This window comes from Theropithecus gelada, chromosome 12 (genome assembly GCF_003255815.1).
Source record: "Theropithecus gelada isolate Dixy chromosome 12, Tgel_1.0, whole genome shotgun sequence".
Lineage (NCBI taxonomy): Eukaryota > Metazoa > Chordata > Mammalia > Primates > Cercopithecidae > Theropithecus > Theropithecus gelada.
The window spans coordinates 47,403,837-47,428,593 of NC_037680.1; the positions used below are offsets into that span (position 1 = coordinate 47,403,837).

Consider the following 24,757-nt stretch of genomic DNA (forward strand, 5'->3'; position numbering starts at 1 on the left):
TGGTTTGCTCTTATTCTTGGGTATGGTTCTCAAGGTTTTCCCATCCGAGCCTCAGGCATCTGTAACCACCTCAGTGGATTCCTACCGATGAGAGGTTTTCAGCTAAGCTCTTCAGGTTCCTGTTCCACACAGCTCCCACACAGCTCCCAAACTCTGGCAAAAGTCATGAACCACAGACTAGCTATGTATGTATGTGAAGCAGAGATTCCCTTTAAAAGGTACAAGCAGGTTACACGTAAATCTGGACTGTCATATGCAAATTCTTGATGGTGACAGAGACATAGTACCTCCTGTGCAGCTGATTTGAGGCCACGACTCAGTTCTAGAAAGGAATGATAATTCTGGTCCAAAGCATTTAAGAACTAGGATGCTCCCTCCCTTCCTGCCTTCCTCTCCTGTAACTACAGATTGATGTGAATAGAACCATAAGATGCAAGCAGCCTGGGTGCCCCAGCCATCACCTGGAGAAGAACTGTCTTGTAAAGTTGCCTAGGAGAGTTACCAAGCTCACTGTGGATTTTGCATAACTGAGAAACAAACTTTGGGGAGGGTTAATTTGTTACTGTAGCTTATCCTGTTTTCATTTCACACTTAGGTGCAGGGTGCGGGGCGTGGTGGGGGGGGACCATGAAGATTTCATAGTTTTGGAAAAAACAATGAAACAAGAACACCACCTAATAACATGTTCATGATGCAGTCTAGGGAAGTAGTTGAGAAAGGTACACAGAAAGCTCCCATGTTTGGCTTTTTGTCAATTAAACAATATTTACTAAAATCTGTTAAATAACTTGTATATGGTACAGTATTAGTCTATCAGAAAAGGGTAAATGGACACAGAATAGTCATTATTTTTTGTAGAGACAGGGTCTGCCTATATTGCCCAGGCTGGTGTTTAAACTCCTGGGCTCAAGCGATCCTCCCACCAGCCTTCCAAAGTGCTGGGATTACAGGCACGTGAGCCACCTCGCCCAGGCCAGAAGAGTAATTGTAACCTATGTATATTTCTTGTAGAGACCAGGATCAGACTTTAATTTTAAATTGTGTGGTAATGGCAAACTACTACAGCTGTCAGTGTTTCCATCACGATCTTATTCAACTCAGTGACCCGGTGAAGGAAACAGCTCTAGTGCCAAGATGGTTGATTTGTGAGAGGAAAAGAGCTTTTTGAAGTGTTTATATTACAAGTTCAAAACAAGTCACTTTGTTGCCACTTTTATTTTGCAGTGCCAGGCCAATAAATAAATGGGGAAGGCCGGGCGCAGTGGCTCACGCCTGTAATCCCAGCACTTTGGGAGACTGAGGCAGAGGGATCACGAGGTCAGGAGATTGAGACCATCCTGGCTAACATGGTGAAACCCTGTCTCTAGTAAAAAATACAACAAAAAATTAGCCGGACGCGGTGGTGTACACCTGTAGTCCCAGCTACTGGGGAGGCTGAGGCAGGAGAATTGCGTGAACCTGGAAGGCGGAGCTTGTAGTGAGCCGAGATCTCGCCACAGCACTCCAGCCTGGGCCACAGAGCGAGACTCCGTCTCAAAAAAAATAAATAAATAAAATAATTAAATAAATAAATGGGGGAATGCTGTTCCTTCTAACTAACGTGGCAATGAGAACTCTGCTTTTCGAAAATTGTGTCTCTGAATATAGTTTTTTACAGAGATGTGGGGAGGAGTAAACTTTATACAATGAATTTCCGTGGTGGAACAGCAGTCCCCAACTTCTGTGGCGCCAGGGACTGGTTTCGTGGAAGACAATTTTTCCTCGGACGGGAGTTGAGGGCATCGTTTCGAGATGAAACTGTTCCACCTCAATCATCAGGCATTAGATTCTTATAAGGAGCGTACAGCCTTAGATCCCTTGCATGCGCAGTTCACAGTAAGGTTTGTGCACCTATGAGAACCTAACGCCGCCTCTGATCTGACAGGCGGTGGAGCTCAGGCAGTAATGCTCACTCAACAGCCCATCACCTCTTGCTGTGCAGCCAGTTTGCTAACAAGTCACAGACTAGTACCAGTCTGTGGCTTGGGGTTTGGGGACCCTTGCAGAACATGAAACTTGGCTTAAGCAATTTCCATGGTCATTGACGGAATGAACATCTTCCACAACCGCCACTGGAAAGTCTATCACCTGTCACTTCTTCTAAGTCTTGATCACAAATATGCCAATTTACAATTAAAGGTTACTACTTTCCTTATTGTGTAATTTTTTAAAAAATCAGCAAAGAAACATCTTAAACTGCACTTTAGCATAGCTTCATTCCCCTAAACGTTATTTCACCCCCCAAAACTACAAAGCACGTATTCTTCTAGTCAAATGTAAGGGTAAATATGTTTGAATACTAAAATGCTATTGACATAAGACAAATAACTCAACTCATGTTGCTTAAGTGTAAAGTTTCTCATACAAACTTGGTTGCTACATGGCTAATTCTGCATCTAGAAAAATACATGATCTCATTCTTCCAAGCTGAATTTCTTTTAAAACTTTTTCACTAAAAGCTAGGTACATACATAGTCTATACTTCTGGGAAGGAGGCTCACAGAAATTAAACTTTAAAAATATTTCTACTATGGCCGGATGCGGTGGCTCACGCCTGTAGTCCCAGCACTTTGGGAGGCCGAGGTGGGTGGATCCTGAGGTCAGGAGTTCAAGACCAGCCTGGCCAAGACGGTGAAACCCCATCTCTACTGAAAATATAAAAATTAGCCTGGCATGGTGGCACATGCCTGTAATCCCAGCTACTCGGGAGGCTGAGGCAGGAGAATCACTTGTACCCGGGAGGCGGAGGTTGCAGTGAGCTGCCATTGTACTCCAGCAAAACTCCTTAAAATATATGTATGTATGTATGTGTATATTCATTCCTACTAATGAAGTTAAAATTCATTGTCAAAGTATCAATAAATTTTGTTACATTAGTTCAGAAACCACAATAGTGTTTAATTTTCATAGCGGTTTCAACATAAACACTCTTGGGATCTAAACAGCATCCCCAAAGTGATGAAAACACAGACCAGTTGGGACCCCAACCTGCAGCAGTCCTGTTCCACCCTGGTGGACATGCACACTTCCACAACAGCTGTGTGTACTGGAGTGGGGAAAGGAGGCATTAAAGAGCGTGCCACAGTGAAGAAGACAGGCAGGGCTCAGACTAAGCAGTTACGCACAGACATGGGTTAAATACAGAAAACTTCCAAGCCAGTAGGTAGGAGACTGCTGCCAAGTCTCCTGAGCAACTCCTCCTCACATCTCCCAACCATTCTCAGGTCCAACCCCCCAAAAATACAAAACACATAATGACCCTCTGATAGGGGCCTCTTGAATCTGTCTTCTGCGTCTGTGGCATTTGTTCCATTTTGTTGCAGCCCGTGCCATTATAAGTTGGGAAAACAACTGAGCCCCACTCTTAGTTCCCATGAGGCAGGTGCTATTGAAATAGTTTACAGACAAGGAAAATAAGACCCCAGAAAGGTTAGTGATTTCTGTAAGGTCACATGTTATTAAGTAACAAAGCTGGGAGGCAAAGCCAGGTCAGACTTCCAAACCCATGCTTTCTTCCACTTTCATCTTTCTAAATATCTCAAGAGGAAGCTATGAATTTGGCAAGTAGCGGACATGAAGAGATGCTCTTAGGATGCAATATGACGTAAGATCATTTGAAACACCAAAAACATGACTAATATTAGTGACAAATCAGTCATGCTCATTCTTTGGATCAGGTAATTTTAGTATCTGAGTTTGATGTCTGTCATATAATAGAAGTAAGACCTTAGTACCCTTGTGACATACCACACACCCAATCAAGAACAGGTGGGATGCTGGTTGTGCACATACACTATTTGACCCAAGGCATATAGTTCTGGGAACAATCTAAGGTCTTTCAGGTGAAAATGGATCACATAGAGAATCTTAAACATAATTACATACAGAAATTTTAAACCCAAGTAGAGTTACCTGCTGCAATCAGAAGTACCCATTTGTGATCTTGGTGGTAGAACACCACACATAGGTAATTTCATCAGATTCAGAAGACTTCGAGATACAATGTTCAGGGGCCATATATTGGTGAACTGGTAATTAGTGAAATCTCTCTCCAAAGTTTCAGGACTTCCTTTAGAGGAGTTACTGACTTACTAGAGTCAGTTAAACTTTTTTTTTGGGGGGGGACGGAGTTTTGTTCTTGTTGCCCAGGCTGGAGTGCAATGGCATAATCTCAGCTCACCGCAACCTCTGCCTCCCGGGTTCAAGCGTTTCTCCTGCCTTAGCCGCCTGAGTACCTGGGACTATAGGTATGCACCACCACGCCTGGCTGATTTTGTGTTTTTAGTAGAGACAGGGTTTCTCCATGTTGGTCAGGCTGGTCTCGAACTCCCGACCACTGGTGATCCACCCACCTCGGCCTGCCAAAGTGTCGGGATTACAGGCATGATCCACTGCGCCCGACTTTTTTTTTTTTTTTTTTTTTTTTTTTTAAAAAAGACCAACTGGTACCACTGCAGGAAGAGGAGCCAGGTGTACTTTCTGTGCCTGTGACAGTGGGCAGAAGAAGACCTCCGTGAGGTACTTTCTGTAAGACAGGTGGAATGGGATAGCTCATCGATGGACCTGATCTTTGACTAAAAATGCAAGGGAAAAAGATGTAAGAACAGAAAAAGGTGCAACCCACTCTCCATCTTACCTAGGATGGGTCTGTGGCAGGGGTCTGCTCTCTAGTGACTCATTCTTCATCTAACACTGGAAACATTCGTAGGGCAGGCGTGTAATTCTAGCACTTTGAAGTGGGTGGATCACTTGGCCCAGGAGTTTGAGACCAGCCTGGGCAACACGGTGAGCCCCTGCAAAAAATACAAAAAAAGTAGCCAGATATGCTGGCATGAACCTGTAGCCCCAGCTACTTGGGAGGCTGAGGTGGGAGGATGGCTTGAGCCCGGGAGGTCAAGGCTGCAGTAAGCTGAGGCTGCATCACTGCACTCCAGCCTGAGTGACAGAGAACCTGTTTCAAAAAAAAAAAAAAAAAAAACCTTTAGATTTGCTCTTTTAAAAAGATGACAATAATGTTTGTAGCTATTTGGCTGTCACCTTTGAAGAGTCATGATGAGATTTAACTCACTAAGCCATGTTTACTATATACCAAGATGTTAACATAGTTAAGAACCTTGCTCCAAGGCTCCAAAAGCTGTGCTTACGTAATAGTTATGCAGCTTTAGCAAGTTATTCCCCCCTCCAAATCTGTCTCCTCCTTTGTAAAACAGGGATACTGTCATCTGTCCTACCTCAATCAGCTGTTACTGGCAAGGAAACTCTGGAAAATATGACAGATATCTGTGAGGAAACAGCACCAATAGGGCATGGTCCTTTTGGCAATTAGTTCACACACACAGCTACTACTTTTTGTTTCAAATTGCTACATTTCCTCACCTTCCATTTCCAGACAATCGAATCATCACTTGTTTGAAACCTCAGTCAAGCACTGTGAAAGTTATTTCTTAAAATAATTAAAATTACCACAGGAAGCAAAGCAGACTGAATTTCATAAATAGGGCTAACAGAATAATCTTGGAGTTTTAAAAAGGGATGACAATAGCACCTTATCAGATACAGTACCTACTGTGAGCTGGGCAAGGTTGAGTGTGTTACATTCGTGAATTCACTTATTCCTTCCTTGCAGTCACTCTGCACGATGGGTAGTTATCACTCCTAATTTTCAGATGAGGAACCAGAAACACAGGTAGTAAATGTTAGTCAACATTTTAATCCAAAGACTCTGGTTCAAAAAAATTGATATCTTAACCTATTTTATTGCTCTTCTTAAAACAGTCATATGGCCCAGGCACTGTGGCTCACACCTGTAATCCCAGCACTTTAGGAGGCCCAGGCAGGTAGGTCACCTGAGCCCAGGATTTCAAGACCAGCCTGGGCAACATGGTGACACCTCATCTCTACAAAAAGTACAAAATTAGCTGAGCGTGGTGGCACACGCCTGTAGTCCCAGCTTGAGCCCAGGAGGCAGAGGTTGCAGTGAGCCGAGATGGCGCCACTGCACTCCAGCCTGGGTGACAGAGTGAAACCCTGCCTCAAACAAAAACAAAACCAGTCATATGTGTGTAGATAATCCACATCCCTATTATTTTAGACAAATGAAGATTTCCAGGTGAAAGCCATGCATTTTTGTCCTAACTATAAATAACTCTTCCACCCCATTCTCTGGCTCTCTGCAAATAACTTTAAAGGTTGATTTAAACACATTTACTCAAATCTTTCCCTTTCAAAAATTATAGAATTCCCAGGGATGGAGCGGGGGAAGGAAGGTAGGGAATCCTCACAAAAGAGAAAAGGAATGAAGGGAAAGTAGGGGAAGGTAGATGGAGATGTTTTTGTTGTAGGAAATACATCTAATTTAAATTGAAAAACAAGTTATACAAATTCTAAAATTGCTGCAGAATGAACTGAAACACAGGAACTAGAATTTCAATTTAATTCTAAAACTAGCTGCTAAAAGTACTTTATTTATTTATTTTTGAGCCTGTCACCCAGGCTGGAGTGCAGTAGTGTGATCTTGGCTCACTACAACCTGCACCTCTGGGATTCAAGTAAAACTCCTGCCTCAGCCTCCTGAGTAGCTGAGATTACAGGTACACACCACCACGCCTGGCTAATTTTTTTGTACTTTTAGTAGAGATGGGGTTTCACCATGTTGGTCAGGCTGGTGGTCTCCAACTCCTGACCTCAAATGATTTACCTGCCTCGGCCTCCCAAAGTGCCGGGATTATAGGTATGAGCCATCACTGCCGGCCTAAAAGCACTTTTTGAATTAGATTACATCTTCAGAACACTGAAATTTAGTATATATATGTAGAAGAAAAATCATCAGATAACAGGACAAAACGTAAGGCAGAATTAGAGAAAGACCTGTCAATGGGCTTTTAAATGTGTAAGTTAAGGTTATAACATTCACACAAAAATCAAACAGCAATGTAATTAAATTTTATGAGTACATTAACAATCTAGGTTGTAAATAGAAAAAAAAAAACAATCTAGGTGAACTGTACTGTTTACCACTAATACACAATGGCATGAGGGCAATCAACATTACTGCATTTAATAAGTAATGATGAACAGCAAAACAACACATAATATACTCTTCAGATGTTTCACTGAAGCTCTACACCATTTTGACTTCATGTAATGAGGTGTTTGTTCACATTTTATATGCCATTTAAACTGACAGAGTTGTTTTAGAAGGAGATGGCAGTGAGTGTTAAAAAGAAAAGGGAAAAAAAAGATTATTTTTGAAAAACTACCAAGTATCTCCAACTCCCCACTTACAAATTAGGGTGGTTTCTACACTTACTTCCTCTCAACATGTACACACTAAAGCAAATTCAAATCAAAGAAAGATTTTTTAAAATCATATGCAAAACCGTAGATTTTACGCTCTATCAGTGCTGACTCTTAAAAGAGGCCTTGGCTCTTATCTTAGGGATGTAGGACACGCTTTAATTCTGAGGACAGACACCAGGAGACTAGAAAACAATCAAAGCCTAAAAAAACAGTAGTGTCAAAGACTGTCAGAGTGACCTTGAAATCATTTAGCAATAGATACCAACTTTCCATGTGAGGGTAAAAGTAAGTTATTCAATGTGGCTCAATTAGCCATCTTGGACCTGCTGGATCACTGGCATGTTATTCAAAATCTGTAACATTTCTTTGGGAAACTTTTAGAAGGAAAACATGGGTCTGTAAGTTGATTCATCTCCTATACATCTTTGATTTAAAAATGATGACCTAAACCCAGGTCAAGAAAGCAACTTCATTTCACGGCTTGTTCTTCCCCTTTCCTGCGTTCTGACACTAGCAGTCGCTCTCACTCATTTGAAAGTAAAATGGTAAAGCAGTGATCTCTAGGTCTATACTATTAAACTGACTGAACCTCAAAGTTAGATTTACACATTAACTTCGTATCTCCCCAAAATTTTAAGCAAACTGGGCATTTTCTTTTAGTTCAGGAATTTAAATGTTACTTTATGAACACAGGACTTTATAATTCATAAAGATGAAAACTCCAACAACAAAACTGAAAACTTGCAGGCAGCACCTAAAGCACTCAATCAATGCTAAGATTTCATTACCGTGTAGTATTTTTTAAAATAGGATTTCTATCTGCTCTACAGAGGAATGGGTATAGCCGGCCCCTTAAACCACTCTTGATAGTTCTACGTGTTACTTACCCAGGAGTTGCCTTGATAATGGTTATTAGGTTTAACGTTAACAGCTTGAAACAATTTACACTTGTCTTGAAGTATACTTAAGGAATTTATTCAGCTGATTTTTAAGTAAAGGAGCTCAGTCAGTCAATATCCTACCATCTTGAAAGCTCCCTTCCAATGTCATTTTCATAGTCTTTACATTTTAACTGTCATTGTTTATTACTGTTTTGGCTATATTCTCTACAATTTCAGCAGCATTTTAAAGAGACAATGTGTCTATGTACAATGAAAAAACAAAATGGCTTGCAACATCAGAAATACAGTTTAACTGTACAATATTAAAGAGAATCCGTGGTAAGTATAACCTCCTTTTTCTGCAACATGAACAACTTACATGTAAGTATCAGCATTATGAATGTGACAATAAAGAAAAAGTCCTTACAGGAGTGAAATACAGCATCCTGAAAAATATGGTTTCTACCCTACAAGGCAGTTAGAAAATGTTCACATTTTAACAAATCTGTACAAACCACAAGAAATTTGTTTATGGGACCATCTTGCTGATAAGAACTTTCTAGAAATGCAGAATAACCATGAACAAATTATAAATCTAGTATCTATGTGCTCCACAGCCCTAGAACCCAATAAACTGATTTAAAAAACTCAATTATGTCCAACATGGATCACTTTTACGTCTTGTTAATGACTGTATGCTTTTTAATATCTCTCTATGATGTACAGTCAACTTGCACCTTCTAGGTCATTTAATTTTTTTTAGCAAAGAAGCAACATCATTTAGCAGCAATTAGAGCGCCTTCAAGAAGACTTAAAAAAAATACAATATCCAATTAGAAAAGCCATATTTTAAACATTTGTACAAGAATAAGCTGCTGAAACTTAGTAATTGAAATATGACATCTGTACAACAATTTACAATAGAGCTAGAAGGGAATTTATCATTATCCTGCATAGAACTGGTCTGCATTTGGTTACATACTGTCACCTGTTTTGATGAACAAGGCCTGGTAACAAAAGAAAAATACCTGTTATCAATTCTAACACGTTGAAAACACTGGCAATATTATAATTTAGTGAATTCAACTGATTTCAAAACAAGCAGCTCATTTTGTCAAAAGTGTAAAGTATTTAGAAATAATAGCTCTCCCTTTAATATAACCAGTGAAAGAAAACGGACATGTGATCTCGAGGTACAACTTGGTAAAAGCCAGAATAGGCAAATGACAAAGCCTAACTTTGTCCAAAGATTCTAACTCTCACATTCTATTACTATAAAACACAACTGTCACTGTCATTCAGTTCTTACTTTGGTTTCAGCAGATTAACTGCCAAATGCTGAAGAATGTATCCAGGCACTATAGTTCGTATGTTAGAAATATGTCTCTTATTTTTCCATGTGTTTTTAAATAATGAAAAACTACCCTTCATATTAGAACTCTCTAGTAACAACCAAATGTATTTAACTATTATAAACGTTATTTACAGTGTTCCCCCAAATAAACAAAAGTTTTTTCTTCTATCTTAACATGGTATTCCTGTTTCTTTGTAACAGGCAGTCATCGTTCACTGCTCAAAATTATAGTCAGAAGTGTGCATTTATTCATTGTCCATGATCCACTCTCATACAAATGATACTATGAGGAACTTCAGTTCACAAACAGTTCTTAACCATGTCTTGTGTAAAAAAAAACAAAAAAAACAAAACAAAAAAAAAACACTCAAATGCTCTCAAACTCAAGTGTGCATCTGGAAGCAATTCAAAGATATCATGCCAATCTTGGAGGAAAGTCAGTAAGTAATTATGCTTGAAGAAGGGGGCGTAGGGGATGCTGTCAGCCCAGCCATGTGTAGGTTTCCTGAAGAATTTGATCTTCTCATGTGTGGGAGAAGGTATGGGTCATTTGCCAGCTGGTGCACATCAAATCGATCTTCTTTTCGATATGCCAAACAGCGTCTTATAAAGGCCTCAAAAAGAGAAAGAAAAAGTCAGCAATTAATGATCTTTTTCCCTTCTAAATATCAATCAACTGAATCAACAGAAGGATGGACACATTTAAGACATAAGTAGATCTCATTTTATTGGAAGTTCAAACCTTAAAAGAAAATTCTGCAGCAATAAAATTCTCACTCCAAATGCAACTCACCACTTGAAGTCCCTGCAGTGGTTCACTTTACAGTCTAAATTACTACTGCAACCATTTGAACTTATACTGGAAAGTTATTTCTGCTTATGAAATTCTGAAGACTTCCTTTTCTAGCATTTTTCTTCTGCTAAACAGTCCTCCCACCCTCATCCCATTTTATTATCACTTCAGTTTAGCAAAGGGTAAGATGCCATTTTCAGCCATAATATTTTTTCCTACTGACAAAAAGACTTTCTTTAGATGAAGAGACCACTGAAGTGACACTTCCATTAGGGATATTGTTTCCCAGGTTAACCCTATGCATCATTACACTCCTGGAAAAGCTAAATAAATGGAATATAATCACTATTTTTTTTTCTCAAACCAATTTTACTTAGTTTTTGAGAATAGCCTCTTACAAATAAAACCTTTCTTGAAGTGTAACACATTTTTAGAAATGCACACAAATCGTAAGTACACAGCACAAAGTAAATACATCTATGTAACTGGCAACCAGATCAAGAAAAAGAACCTCTGAATCCCCCTCATGCTCACTTCCAGGCACTGGCTCTGTCCCCAGTCGAACCTGGGTAACCTTTATCTTGACTTCTAACACCACAGTTAAGTTTTGATTGTTTCGAATTTTATATAAATAGAACTACAAATTATGTTCTCCTTTGCCAGGCCTCTTTCACTTAATATTAAACTTTGAGGTTCATCCTTTTTTTGGGGGGGAGGTGACAACAGATAAAATATTCTCAGGAGGTAACTGGTAATTGTTTCCCTTTCTTATTGCTGACACTAGAAATTAATATATACCACTAAACAGAAGTATAATCACATTAAAAAGTAACTATTTTGTACTTTCTTTGCTTTGAAATTCATTAGAAGTCTATTTTTCTCTAAAAATATACTAGCTATTCTAATTTTACCATAGCTTACTGTTTATCAGAAGTCAATCTGATCCCTTAGAGGTCTTACCTTTTTTATCTTTAACAAAATTTCAGAGATCACTCTGAAAAATGATTAAGAGGGAGAAAAAACATCAAGACTGATATGTTAGAGTTTGAGGGGTGGAAAGGCTATCAATAGCAAGGTTAAGATTAAGAAGTCTGCAACAAGTAATGTACTTAAAGATGCCCACACCAAGTCAGGAAACATACTCGGCAAAGGTATCTTCTGTAGGGATACAGAATATAGAGATATTATATATTACATTAAAATATTATGATATATATTATATAACTGTATCTTATTAATGTTATATCCCCCCAACAACCCCTTAACCCTTCCTGGATTCCAGATCTCAAAAAGGTGACTGTGGCACCTATAAAGAGCCTAAGAAGAGAACCAGGAATGGCTAAATGAGACTTTGCCTTTGGCAACTCCATTCCTCCTGGCCTTTTTGGTCAGTATTAAAAAAAAAGATCTTGGGTCAACTAAATTCATTTAATTTCTGTTCTCGATGAGGCTACAGACAGAAAATAAGACAAGATTTAGATGCTAGCACAGTTAAAGTATTTTTTAAAGCAGTCATGTTTATCTTACAAAAATAATTCATTTTGCTTTAAAATAAGAATATTTATCTCTTTTGTTTGTTTTTTTGAGACAGGGTCTTGCTCTGTCACCCATGCTGGAGTGCAGTGGTGCAATCTCACCTTACTGCAACCTCTACCTCTTAGTCTCAAGCGATCCTCCCAGCTCAGCATCCTCAGAAGCTGAAACTAAAGGCACAGGCCCCTACACCGTGCTAATTTTTGTATTTTTTTTTCTTTTTTTTGAGACGGAGTCCAGCTCAGTCACCCAGGCTGGAGTGCAGTGGCACAATCTCTGCTCACTGCAAGCTCTGCCTCCTGGGTTCACGCCATTCTCCTGCCTCAGCCTCCCAAGTAGCTGGGACTACAGGTGCCCGTGCTGCCACGCCCGGCTAATTTTTTGCATTTTTAGTAGAGACGGGGTTTCACTGTGTTAGCCAGGATGGTCTCGATCTCCTGACCTCGTGATCTGCCCACCTCGGCCTCCCAGAGTGCTGGGATTACAGGCGTGAGCCACCACGCCCAGCCAATTTTTGTAATTTTAGTAGAGATGGGGTTTCACCATGTCGCTCAGGCTGGTCTCGAACTCCTGGGCTCAGGCAATCTGCCTGCCTAGGCCTCCCAAATTGCTGGGATTACAGGTGTGAGCCACTGCGCCTAGCCTATTTGTTTTTTTGAGACAGAGTCTCGCTCTGTCCCCCAGGTTGGAGTGCAGCAGTATCATCATGGCTCACTGCAGTCTTGACCTTCCTGAGCTCAGGTGCTCCTCACCTCAGACGCCCAAGTAGCTGGGACTGTAGGTGTGTACCACAATGCCTGGCTAATTTTTGTATTTTTGGTAGAGACCAGATTTTGCCATGTTGGTCAGGCTGGTCTTGAACCCCAGGGCTCAAGCAACCACCTCTGCCTCCAGAGTGTTGAGATTATAGCATAAGCTACTAAGCCTAGGCCCCCCCCACTTTTTTTTTTAAGAGATGGGGTCTCCCTATGTTATAGCCCAGGCTGTTCCTGAACTCTTGGCCTCAAGTGATCATCTTGCCTTGTCCTCCCAAAGAGCTGGGATTACAAGTGTAAGCCACCATGCCTGGCCTATATTTATCTTTTTAATTGCCAAAATGTTCTAACCACCATTCAAATAATTTACAAAAAACCAATAAAGATAGACAAAATGGAATGCTGGACAGTTCTAATAAACACAATCAGTGAGATTACACAAAACTCAGCATATTTTCAATTAGGTAGGTTACTACGACCCCAAACATCTCACAGTATGTATCTGCACTATGTAAGAATAAGAGAATATAGAAACTATATAGTGTTTGTTTATGAATTATTCTTATGGCCTGCACTATTCACACAAGAAAAAAATAGGAGCTTCTTGGGTTTGTCTTATGAATTTGACCAGGTTTAGAAAAGAGAAGCCTACCACAGCAAGTCACAGAGAAAAGAGCTTTGTGATGAATGCAACAGAGGAGTAATAAAAACACAAACACAAAAGGCCAATAGGATGAAGACAGGAAGATACTGAACACCAAAAAAGTTTTGCTATTAATTAGAAATAGCTATTTCCTGTAATTTTATTATACAGACATATGGATTATACTGGATTAGCTCTCAAGAGCTAATACAGAGCAGCATAGAGGTCAAGGCTGTGGACTTTGGAGTCTGGAGGAGTAGATACTTGTGAGCCGCAGCTCTGCTGCCTCCTAGCTAGTATGATCCTGAACAAGGTCCTTTTGCCATGGCATGGCTGTTCTCCTCTTTTATAAAATGGGAATAACAAAAGTACCTACACCTCATAAGGCTGTTACAAGATAATGTATATAAAAGCACTAAAATAAATGGTATTTATTACTTTTTTTTTCTTTCTTTTTTGAGACGGAGTCTCGCTCTGTCACCCAGGCTGGAGTGCAATGGCATGATCTCAGCTCACTGTAACCTCCACCTCCCAGATTCAAGTGATTCTCCTGCCTCAGCCTCCCCAGTAGCTGGGATTACAGGCATGTGCCACCATGCCCAGCTACTTTTTGTATTTTTAGTAGAGATGGGGTTTCACCATATTGGTCAGGCTGGTCTCAAACTCCTGACGGCAGATGATCTGCCCGCCTTGGCCTCTCAAAGTGCTGAGATTACAGGTGTGAGCTACCACGCCTGGCCCTATTATTACTTTTAATATTTCTTATATACTTATAATATCTCAGTATTAACATAAGCAGATAAATAATACATAAAAGGTAATGATGACCCCAGATCTTGTGATTTTTCCCTAATTTTCAAAGTAGCAGCTGATGAACACAGACAATCAGGGACCATATTTGGCTGCTTAAAAGATAAAAACTGTAGCAACCAGAGGCTGATGCAACTCCTTTTCTGAAAGTAAATCACCAGCTCCTGCTGGACAGATCCCCTGCAGCAGCGAGTCTTGTGACTTTACTTACTTTTGGAAAGTACTTACCTTGTTGTCAGCAAAACTGATAAAAGAAAAGTTACTTCACAAAACTCATGTACAAAAATTTAATACCTTGGCTTCACTGCTTACAACAGGTTTTACAGGGAACTGGACTTCTGTGGCTTTTAATATTGTATTTTCTTGAAGAATGTCTTGTTGAGACTGATTGTGACCAAATGGCTTAAAAAAAAAAATTAAAGGTTGAGATATTTTTCTCACAAAATATTTAAACACAGATATCATTTCTGTCTAAGCGAATTCCCAAAAGCCAAAATCCAAATATTATGTGTTCCAAAATCTTCCTCAGTTATTTGAAACCTGAGATGAATTCTCATACAAACAAGGTATAATTGATAGCAGGCCAAGAAAGCCTATCTAATCAATCTTCAACATAGATTAAACACTGTAAGAAGAAGAAAATAATGCTGTTGCAATATAAGATAAAAACATAAAAAGAAATTTAAAACTTTATTCTGAATGCTTAAACAATGAAGTTCAATTAGAGAAGAGATGAAGTAGTAATGAAAATACCTATGACAATTTCCAAAGATCAAATACTTTGTGTATCACAGGCGAATTTAAATGAAGGAGCTCTGGATGTGGAGTGAGGCGATCCCACACAAATCCCTTAACCTCTCTTACCCTATTGATGAAGGGATGGGGTGGGATGTGGGCTAGATAATATCTATGGTAACCTGTACTTCTAACTTCAATATAAAAATGTTGGGAAATAATTAAGACTAACTTTGATGGTATCTCCCTGACAAGCAACAGGGGGAAACAGACCACCCAGGCCAAACTGTGTGTGTGGGTGGGGTGAGGGGTGTAAGAGGAGGTCAAGTGAATAGTGGACAATGAAAAGTATTGACTCCAGTATTCCCAATGGTAGACAAATATTAGCATGTTAACAGATAGTTACTTCTTTTCTTTAAAAAAGGGAAAGAAAGCAAAAAGCAGGTCAAGTAAACTGGTGTGACATTAAAATAAATTCTGATCCATGGAAATTTTAGGAAGAAATAGAGGAGAAGCCTGGCTTTTTTTAGAAGGATTTAAATTGACTTTGAGTTAGTGAAATTTTGCTTTTAAGAAGGAAAAATTCAACTTATCAATGTATAGCTGAAGGCTAGCAGAATTGAATTTACCTTTCTACCATAAAGACACTGAAAGAAGATGACTCCAACTGACCATACATCAACCTTGTTGGAAATCTTTGGTGGCTCTTTTCCAACTACAAAACACTCAGGAGGTAAATACCTATAAGTTTTGTGGGAGAGAAAAAAGGAAAGGTTACTACTGACAATCTGTAACTTAAAATCTTCTAAGTGTAAAATCTTAGAACACTAATTTTATCCATACATAAACTCTAGGACTCCCATCAGTGAAAATCATCAACTGAACTTCTGGAGCATTTACATTCTTTTATCATTTAACTCTAAAGCCAACACATACAACATTGTGATAAAGTTCACCTCTATCCTATCTATCTATCTATCTATCTATCTATCTATCTATCTATCTATCTATCTATCTATCTAATCTGCCTGCCTACCTACCTACTTACCTACAGAAACAAAAACTTAAGAGAGATTACAATGGTCTAATTTGGAGTATCTAATAATAGAAGAAATCCTCTCCCATCCTCTTTACTGTTCAAACTGTAGGCACTTCTCTCCCTAAAATATACACCAGATCATGTGGTTCTTTTGTTCAAACAACCTCGACAGCACTTACTGCCAACAAGACCTTGTATCTCTTGTTTGTAACACAAGACCCATGCTAATCTGGCAACAACATACATTTTCAAAATCTGCACACACTATTTTCCCCCACCCTAACCCGCCAAATTGGCTAATCAAAACCAATTCACTTGCGTCCTCACTCGGCTCTCCTTTATCCTCCGAGCTCTTGAATATGACAATCACTACTCCTTCCCTAATCACTCCAATTACTTAGCATCTTTTCTTCTTCAAGACCCACCCAATCCCCATAAGTTTTTGCTTCTCCCCAGGTGGCTCTGCTTTTCTCCGTGTTACTGCAGAATGGTGCAATGCCTCTATTACGGCATTCAACTACAATCACACCAGACTGTGAGCAGCTCCAGGAACTTATTCACTGCGCAGTTTCAAGCACTAGCAGTGTCTGAAACACAATGGATATTCAAAATTACTATTTTAAAAATATCTACGTCCTATTTATAAGTTCATAATTTTTTTTTGATACAGGGTCCCACTCTGTCACCCAGGCTGGAGTACAGTGTTACGCTAATAGCTCACTGCAGCCTCACACTCCTGGGCTCACGTGATCCTCTCACCTTAGCCTCCGGAATGCTGGGACTACAGACGTGCACCAGCACACCCAGCTAATATTTTCTTCTTTGTAGTGATAGTCTTGCACTGTTGACCAAGCTGGTGATCTGCCCGCCTTGGCCTCGCAAAGTGCTAGGACTACAGGCATGAGCCACCGCACTAAGCCAGTTCATAATTGTTAATAGATGAAGGGTAAAAATCAATCTGTCATCTCCAGTTATAAGTAAAAGATCCATCAGGGATGCAAGCATCTCACAACTCAAAAAATCTAGATAAACTTAAAATTCTCAAAAGGAATAATGTTGCTAAATGGGAAATTACTCTATTTTTTTAAAATGCAGTTTTGTATTCACTATGCTAAAATCAGTAAGATTTCAGCAGGATGTTGACAGATCTCTTAAAAAACACATGAAACTTCCTTGACATAAAACTACCAAAGATAACCAATAACTCACTTGTAATGTAGTAAAAAGCTGGATTTATTTTATCAATAAAAGTGTGTATTTTATGCAGGTGTCTACGTGTGTAACTGAAACAGGAATGGCTTGTAAACATTAAGCTATACTCTCTCCAGGCACGAGGTGTATGCATGCAAGGAGAGCAACCACAGAAACTGATGTCAAAGTAACTTGGGAAAAGATGTCCACCAGAATTTGAGACCAGAGAGACAAAACTAAATATTTTAAGCTTGTGAGGATGAAAGGTAATTTATAAGAGCAATATTATATGTATATTCTAAAATACACGAGTATGTACAGTGCTATCCAAATATATCAAATACAGTTGACCCCTGAACAATATAAGGGTTGGAGGCACTGACCCATACAGTTAAGAATCCATGTATGATTTTTATTTATTTATTTTTTTGAGACCGTGTCTCACTGTGTTGCCCAGGCTGGAGTGCAGTGGTGCGATCACAGCTCACTGCAGCCTCGATCTCCCAGGCTCAAGCGATTCTCCCACTTTAGCCTCCCAATTAGCTGGACCACAGGCACACACCACCATGCCTGGCTAATTTTTTAAAAAAATGTATACAGACAAGGTCTTGCTATGTTGCCCAGGCTGGTCTTCAACTCCTGGGCTCAAGTGGTCTTCCTGCTGGGATCACAGGCGTGAGTCAGCCACCGTGCCTGGCCACATGTCTAACTTTTGACTCTCCCTAAAAAGTTAAAAAGTTAACTACTAGGCTGGGTGTGGTGGCTCAGGCCTGTAATCTCAGCACTTTGGGAGGCCGAGGCGGGTGGATCACGAGGTCAGCAGTTCAAGACTAGCCTGGCCAACATGGTGAAACCCTGTCTCTACAAAAAATACAAAAAAATTAGCCAGGCATGGTGGCGGGTGCCTGTAATCCCAGTTACTCGGGAGGCTGAGGCAGGAGAATTGCTTGAACCTGGGAGGCAGAGGTTGCAGTGAGCTGAGACCGTGCCACTGCACTCCAGCCTGGGTGACAGAGCAAGACTCCGTCAAAAAAAAAAAAAAAAAAAGTTAACTACTAATAGCCCACTGTTGACTGGAAGTTGACTTACTGATAACATGAGCAGTTAACACATATTTTCTATGCTGTAAGTATTATATACTAAATTCTTATAGTAAGCTAGAGGAAAAAAATTGCTATTAAGAAAAATCGTAAGAGAAAATCACTACTCATTAAGTGAAAGTAGATTATGACAAAAGTTTTCATCCTTGTCATCTTTAGGTTGAGTAGACTGAGGAGGGGTTAGTTTTGCTGTCTCAGGGGTGGCAGAGGGGGAAGAGATGAAAGGGGAGACAGACACACTTAGTGCAACTTTACAGACATACATCATAATTTGTTTTGCTTTTTCATATAATATCAATCCTTCTTCCACCATTTGCTTTAGTTTCAGTGCCTGTATTATAGAAGGGTCCATGTCATAAAAGTCAAAAGCAATGTCTTGACTAATAGAAACCCTTCTGCCAGGCTGTCTAATGTCAACTTGTTTTCTGGTAGTGTCTCTTCTACTACTTCTTTCTCATCATCTGGTACCAGTTTGGAAGCACTCATCTCCATCAAGTCACCTTAACTCCTCTGGAGGGGTGTCTATTAGCTCTTGAATTTCTCCAAGATCCATATCTTGAAACCCTTCACCCCACCTTCTTTGTCATATCTATAGTCTCTTCCATGATTTCCTTGATTGCCTCTGTCATAAATCCTGTGAAGTCACACACAACATCTGGACACGGTTTTCTCTTGCAGGAATGTACTCTTTCAGGCTTGATGGCTTTCATGGCTTTTTCTAAAACAATGATGACATCTTCAGTCGTGTAATCCTTGCAGACTTTCATGATGTTCTCTCTACTGGGGTCCTCTTTAACAGCACTGACAATCCTTTCCATAGAGTATCATGTGTAATGAGCCTTAAAGGTCCTTAAGACCTCTTGATCTAGAGGCTGAATTAGAGATATTGTTTTGTTTGAGAACAAGTAGATGGCTTCAATATCTTCAGTATTAAACTCATGGGCTACTAGGTGGCCAGGGGCATTGTCCAGTATCAAAGAACTTTAAAAGGTGGTCCCTTATTGGCAAGGTACTTCCTGACTTCAGGGACAAAGCACTGATGGAACCAATCCAAAAACAAGGGTTCTCACTGTCCAGGCCTCCTTGTTGTATAGGCAAAAGGCTGGCAGCTGGTATTTATCTTTTCTGTTTGAGGCTACAGAGTTAGCAGCTTTATAGATAAGGGCAGTCCTGATCATAAACCCAACTGCATTTGCATAAAACAGCAAAGTTAGCCTGTCCCTTCCTGTATCAAATCAAATTTCTCTTCCTTACAAATATAAATGTCCTCTGTGACATTTTTATTTTCTAGAATAAGGCACTTCTGTCTACATTAAATTATCTGTTCAGGCAGCTATCCTTTCTCCTCAATTATTTTTTCTTTTTCATCCATTCATTCATGAATGAGACCGAGTCTTGCTCTGTTGCCCAGGCTGGAGTGCAGTGGCGTGATCTCACTCACTACAACCTCTGCCTCCTGGGTTCAAGCAATTCTCCTGCCTCAGCCTCCCTAGTAGCTGAGACTACAGGCACGCGCCACCACACCCAGCTAATTTTTGTATTTTTAGTAGAGATGGGGTTTCACCATTGGCCAGGATGGTCTCGATCTCTTGACCTCGTGATCCGCCCGCCTCGGCCTCACAAAGTGCTGGGATTACAGGCGTGAGCCACTGTGCCCGGCCTCAATTGTTTTCTTAATAACATGTGGGAACTCTTGGGTGGCAGGAGCTGTTTCTCCTGTTATCTTGACATTTTTAAAGTCAAACCTCTTTCTAAAATTATTAAACCATCCTTTACTGGCATGAAATTCTCCAGCTTTAGATCCTTCACCTTCCTTTTGCTTTAAAATTGTCATATAATCTCTTTGTTTTTTCTAAAATCACATTACAGTCTATGGGTATCATGCACCCAAAAAGCTGCATTTCTTTGTCCTTTTCTTTTGAGACAGGTTCTCACTCTGTTACCTAGGCTGGAGTGCTGTGGTGCAATCTGGGCTTACTGCAATCTCCGCATCCCAGGCTCAAGCAATGATCCTCCTGTCTCAGCCTCCTGTGTAGCTGGGGCTACAGGCATGTGCCACCACATTTGGCTAATTTTTGTATGTTTATGTAGAGATGGTCTTTCGCCATGTTGCGCAGGCTGATCTCCATCTCTCAGGCTCAAGTGATCTGTCTGCCTCAGCCTCCCAAAAGTTCTGGGATTACAGGCATGAGCCACCATGCACGGCTTGCATTTTCAACTAGAGACAAAACGGTGTTTTGCAAAAAGTACAAGGTTTCTGTGCCTGCTGACATACCTGCAGAGACAGCTTTACAAATTTCTTTTTTTTAAACAATGATCTTTTTGTTGAATTCATTTATCTTGGAATGGTGGGCAACTATTCCTCAATCCAAACTATATACCTCAATCTATGGTACATATCAAGCAATTCAACTTTTTCTTGTAATGTCATGATTTTTCTCTGCTCCTTAAGAGCACTTCCAGCATTACTGGTGTTATTCAAGGTTGACAATATTGCACTAAACATGATGAAAAATATTTGAGAATCACGAGAGATTACTTTTTACTCTGACAGGCCTTTTACTGGAGAGATTAATTGCTCACATGGAGGAGATTAGCATCACAATGTTTTAAACAGATACTCAAAACAGTTGAGCTCCTTACAATAGTAACAAGACATAGCTACAAAATTATTACAGTACACAGTATGGGTACAGTTAATTTTATGAAATTATGATTTAATACGGCATCTTTACTTTTGTTTACATTTCTCTCAACTGCAAATAGCACCAGGTACAGTCTGTGTTTGTATACATGTTTTGATAAATTTTAACTTCTTATAATAGATTTGTGTACATTTTACGGCAGTAAATGATAAAACAGACGAGTGTCTACATTAATTTAATGCCTTCATGACATATCTTTTTCTTAATTTTTTCAGTTTTTCTTTTTCTTTCTTTCTTTTTGAGACAGAGTCTTGCTCTGTCGCCCAGGCAGGAGTGCAGTGGTATGATCTCAGCTCACTGCAACCTCCACCTCCCGGGTTTGAGCAATTCTCCTGCCTCAGCCTCCCGAGTAGCTGGGATTCCAGGCATGCGCCACCACGGCCAGCTAACTTTTGTACTTTCAGTATTTTTAGTAGAGACGAGGTTTCACCACGTTGGCCAGGCTGTTCTCAAACTCCTGACCTCAAGTGATCCGCCCACCTCAGTCTCCCAGAGTGCTGGGATTACAGGCGTGAGCCACCACCTCCAGCCAATTTTTTCAATATTTCTAGGCTACATGGTTCGTCAGTGAGATTTTTCAAATTGTTGCAAATCTCCAAAAAATTTTCCAATGTATTTATCGGAAGAAAAAGCCACATAAAAGTGGGCCCATGCATTTCAAATCCATTTTATTCAAGGTCAGCTGTACATAGCTAAACAACTAATATGACTGTAGACATAAACCAATTTTTGGACCACAGATTTCCCTGAGAAACACATTCCATGTCCTTATATAACAATGCCATCATCGTATCTCCTTCCAGTACAGCCCCTAAAACATAAGGTCTTTGTCTCTTGACTATCTGTAAAAGGGAAATTTCCTTGTCCTTCCCTATACTAGTGAAGCCAGAGTGAGAGAGAAACAAATGAGAATGTCCTGTAGAGGAAGAATAATTTATTATTTAGAACATGGTTTTCAAGCTATCTTCCGTGGAATCTAAGAATCTACCAGGATGCTTTGTTTTTGTTGGTTTTGTTGATTAGAGTAAGATTTTGTTGTTAAAAAAAAAAAAAGAGCCTTGTTGCTAAAAAAGTCCAAAGACTTTGAGAATATTGACTTTCAGGGGGTTAGCAGTTTGAATAGTTTTCTTAAAATATGAATAAAAAATTCATGACATTCTTATCTTATCCATGTTCCTAGGAAATGCCACAAGCCAAATTTAAAATTTTAAAGTGGCTTTAAAAGAATATACGAATATGACTAATCCCTGCTCATTAAAAGTGATATCTATACAGACCAGCAGCATCATGTGTAACTGGTTATGATGTGCTCAGGCTGTGTGAACACTGTTCTGGAAAACCTGAGGTCACATTTATGTTCGTAGTCACAATCCCGTTTCAATGAACTTGAACGCAGTTATCTTTCTTCCCATTAAAATGTCACTGTTTATGCTAATTTTCTCTGAGAATTAAGTTTGTTTTGAAATTTTACAGTTTATGTTCTCCACTCTGGTGAATTTAACAAGTTTGAAAATTCACGCTGAAGCAGTTTTTGTGAACACATAGGTATACTGAGGGGGATGACAGTCATTTAGATTTGTATCTATGAATCTGTGATTGTATGTAAATTTAAATCTATACATACTAAGTCTTTAAAAGGGATTTCTGAAAGTCAAGTCCAAAGAATACGCCAAATTTATCTCCCATTCACAACCAACAAAACATCCATCTTCCACAAAAACCACCAGGCAGGTGCAGTGGCTCATGCCTCTAATCCAAGCACTTTGGGAGAGGCAGATCACTTGATAGTAGGAGTTCAAGACCAGCCTGGGCAACAAATTAAGACCTTGTCTCTACAAAAAATTTAGATTAGCTGGGCATAGTGGTGCGTACCTGTGGTCTCAGTTACTCAAGAGTAAGTGGGAGGATTGCTTGAGCCTAGGAGTTTGAGGCTGCAGTGAACTAAGATTATACCACTGCACTCCAGCCTGGGTGATAGGGCAAGACCCTGTCTCAAAATAAAACGAAAATCCCTGCAACCATATAACCTCCACAGAGAGGGCTTGATGCTTGCAGTTTTTGCTTGCAATAGTTAAAATATTATATTAACGTAAGTATTCATATTTATGATAAACATCACCTTAACATTGTAGAAGAAAACCCATGAATGAATTCTTCCTGTTAGGAGTTTCTGACTGGCAGGTACTGAAGTCACTTGTTAATGCCAAGTCATTCTCTCTCCAGTATGCTGTTATTTGCAGTAAGAACAGATGAGAAGAGGAATGACCACAGAAGTCTCCCTCTCAACTGAGAGTTTAATATCAGTACCTTTTACCACAGTAATCTTAATGGCCACATGGAAAAAAAAAAACTAAATTTTATCATAAAAGCACTGGGCACTAATCTAGACATTCTGATGTTTTTAGTAATATACTTACCAGTAAGTGCCTGCCCCCTGAGAAGTTAGATCCATTCCATCTACACCATAGCTATCATCATCCATAATCTTGGACAGACCAAAATCAGTGATTTTGATTTCACCACATGCTGTTCCATCTACCAGTAGGATGTTTCCTAAGAATAAAATGTAAGATTATTTTAATGATACATACATGAAAAACATAACTTTAGTAACTTTAAATTTTACTAGTATTCTACTGATGTCTTAAAAGTGAAACCAAAAATCATGTTTTCAGATAACTTAATGACTTTTAAAAACTATACTCGTTTTAAAAAAAATTAGACAAATTTCATAATTACCTGGCTTAAGATCATAATGTATAATAGGGGGTTTGATCTCATTGAGATATCTTAGTGCATTTACAATCTGCATCACAATAGACCTAGCTTCTTTCTCTGACATTAACTTGTGTTGCTTCAGATAGAAATCCAAGTCATTGCCTTCACAGTATTCTAACACTGTACAAAACCTACAACAGAGAAGAGAAAAGAAATTAGACATAAGTATTATCCAAGAATTCAGAATCACAATGGGGAAATGGAGAGTATTTATATCATCAACACAGGATGGGGAAAGACAGAGTAAGCATATCCTTCCTTAAAAATTAAACCTTAATATTCACTTACGTATCTGTATCCAAGGAGAAATAATCATAGAGTTTAACTATTCTGGGGTGATCCAGTTCTTTATGTATTCTATACTCTCTGCAGGCATGTCTACGGGAAGACAGTGTATTAATTCTCCATGACCATTCAAAAAATATTCAATTAAAAAAAACCATAAAGTATTAGTATTTACTTGTGGTAGTTTTCTTTCTTCTCATCTCTCCAGCTTTTATTAAGCTGATGTATCTTCACAGCAGCATATCTTTGTTCATATAGGTCAAAAGCCTAGGATTTCAAGTCAAACACAATTAAGATGAAAGACCAATTGAATACCTGAAGAGATGTTTTTTATTTTGGTGATAATTTTTGCAATAATATGGAACTAGGACAAACCCTACAATTATTAATTATCTTCTCTGCTAAGACTATATATAGTTCAATGACACTTTTATTATCAGAAGACAGAAATTCCATGGTAATAAATCAGAAAAAACCTTAATGTGAATTTTCACATTAAATTTTATAAATGCCAATATACTGAATAGAAATAAAACAATAAAGCTATTATTGGTTTTTAATATGGATTTATTCCTCTATACTGGTAGTAAGCAGCCAGGAAAACAGACTGTACCACTTTTTTTTAGGTCGGATAAAACCTCTTAAATCTATCTTTTCCTAGCAATGCCCTACTTCTTTTTCACTTTTTAGAAAAATTAAATAGTTCCTAACAGTTATTTTTCCAACTGTTGAAAAAAAATTCTACAGTTATTATAAAACTGTTCAAACATATACAAAAGTAGACTACTATAATGTGCCCTTACGCCCCACCACCCAG

At 39.2% G+C, this 24,757-nt stretch overlaps 1 protein-coding gene across 2 annotated transcripts in view; it reads right to left on the bottom strand.

Moving 5' to 3' along the window:
- Nucleotides 1-7,249: 7,249 nt before the first annotated feature.
- The window catches only part of TLK1 (tousled like kinase 1), a 168,104-nt gene continuing 150,596 nt past the window's right edge, over nt 7,250-24,757 (bottom strand). For both annotated transcript variants that reach the window (XM_025404800.1, XM_025404801.1), the window contains 7 exons: nt 24,116-24,207; nt 23,944-24,033; nt 23,617-23,786; nt 23,295-23,430; nt 15,472-15,583; nt 14,402-14,509; nt 7,250-10,187 (listed from right to left, as the gene is read on the bottom strand). In XM_025404800.1, coding sequence (XP_025260585.1) covers nt 10,011-10,187; nt 14,402-14,509; nt 15,472-15,583; nt 23,295-23,430; nt 23,617-23,786; nt 23,944-24,033; nt 24,116-24,207 — 885 coding nt within the window. In that variant the 3' untranslated portion in view covers nt 7,250-10,010. The remainder of the gene's footprint in view (nt 10,188-14,401; nt 14,510-15,471; nt 15,584-23,294; nt 23,431-23,616; nt 23,787-23,943; nt 24,034-24,115; nt 24,208-24,757) is intronic.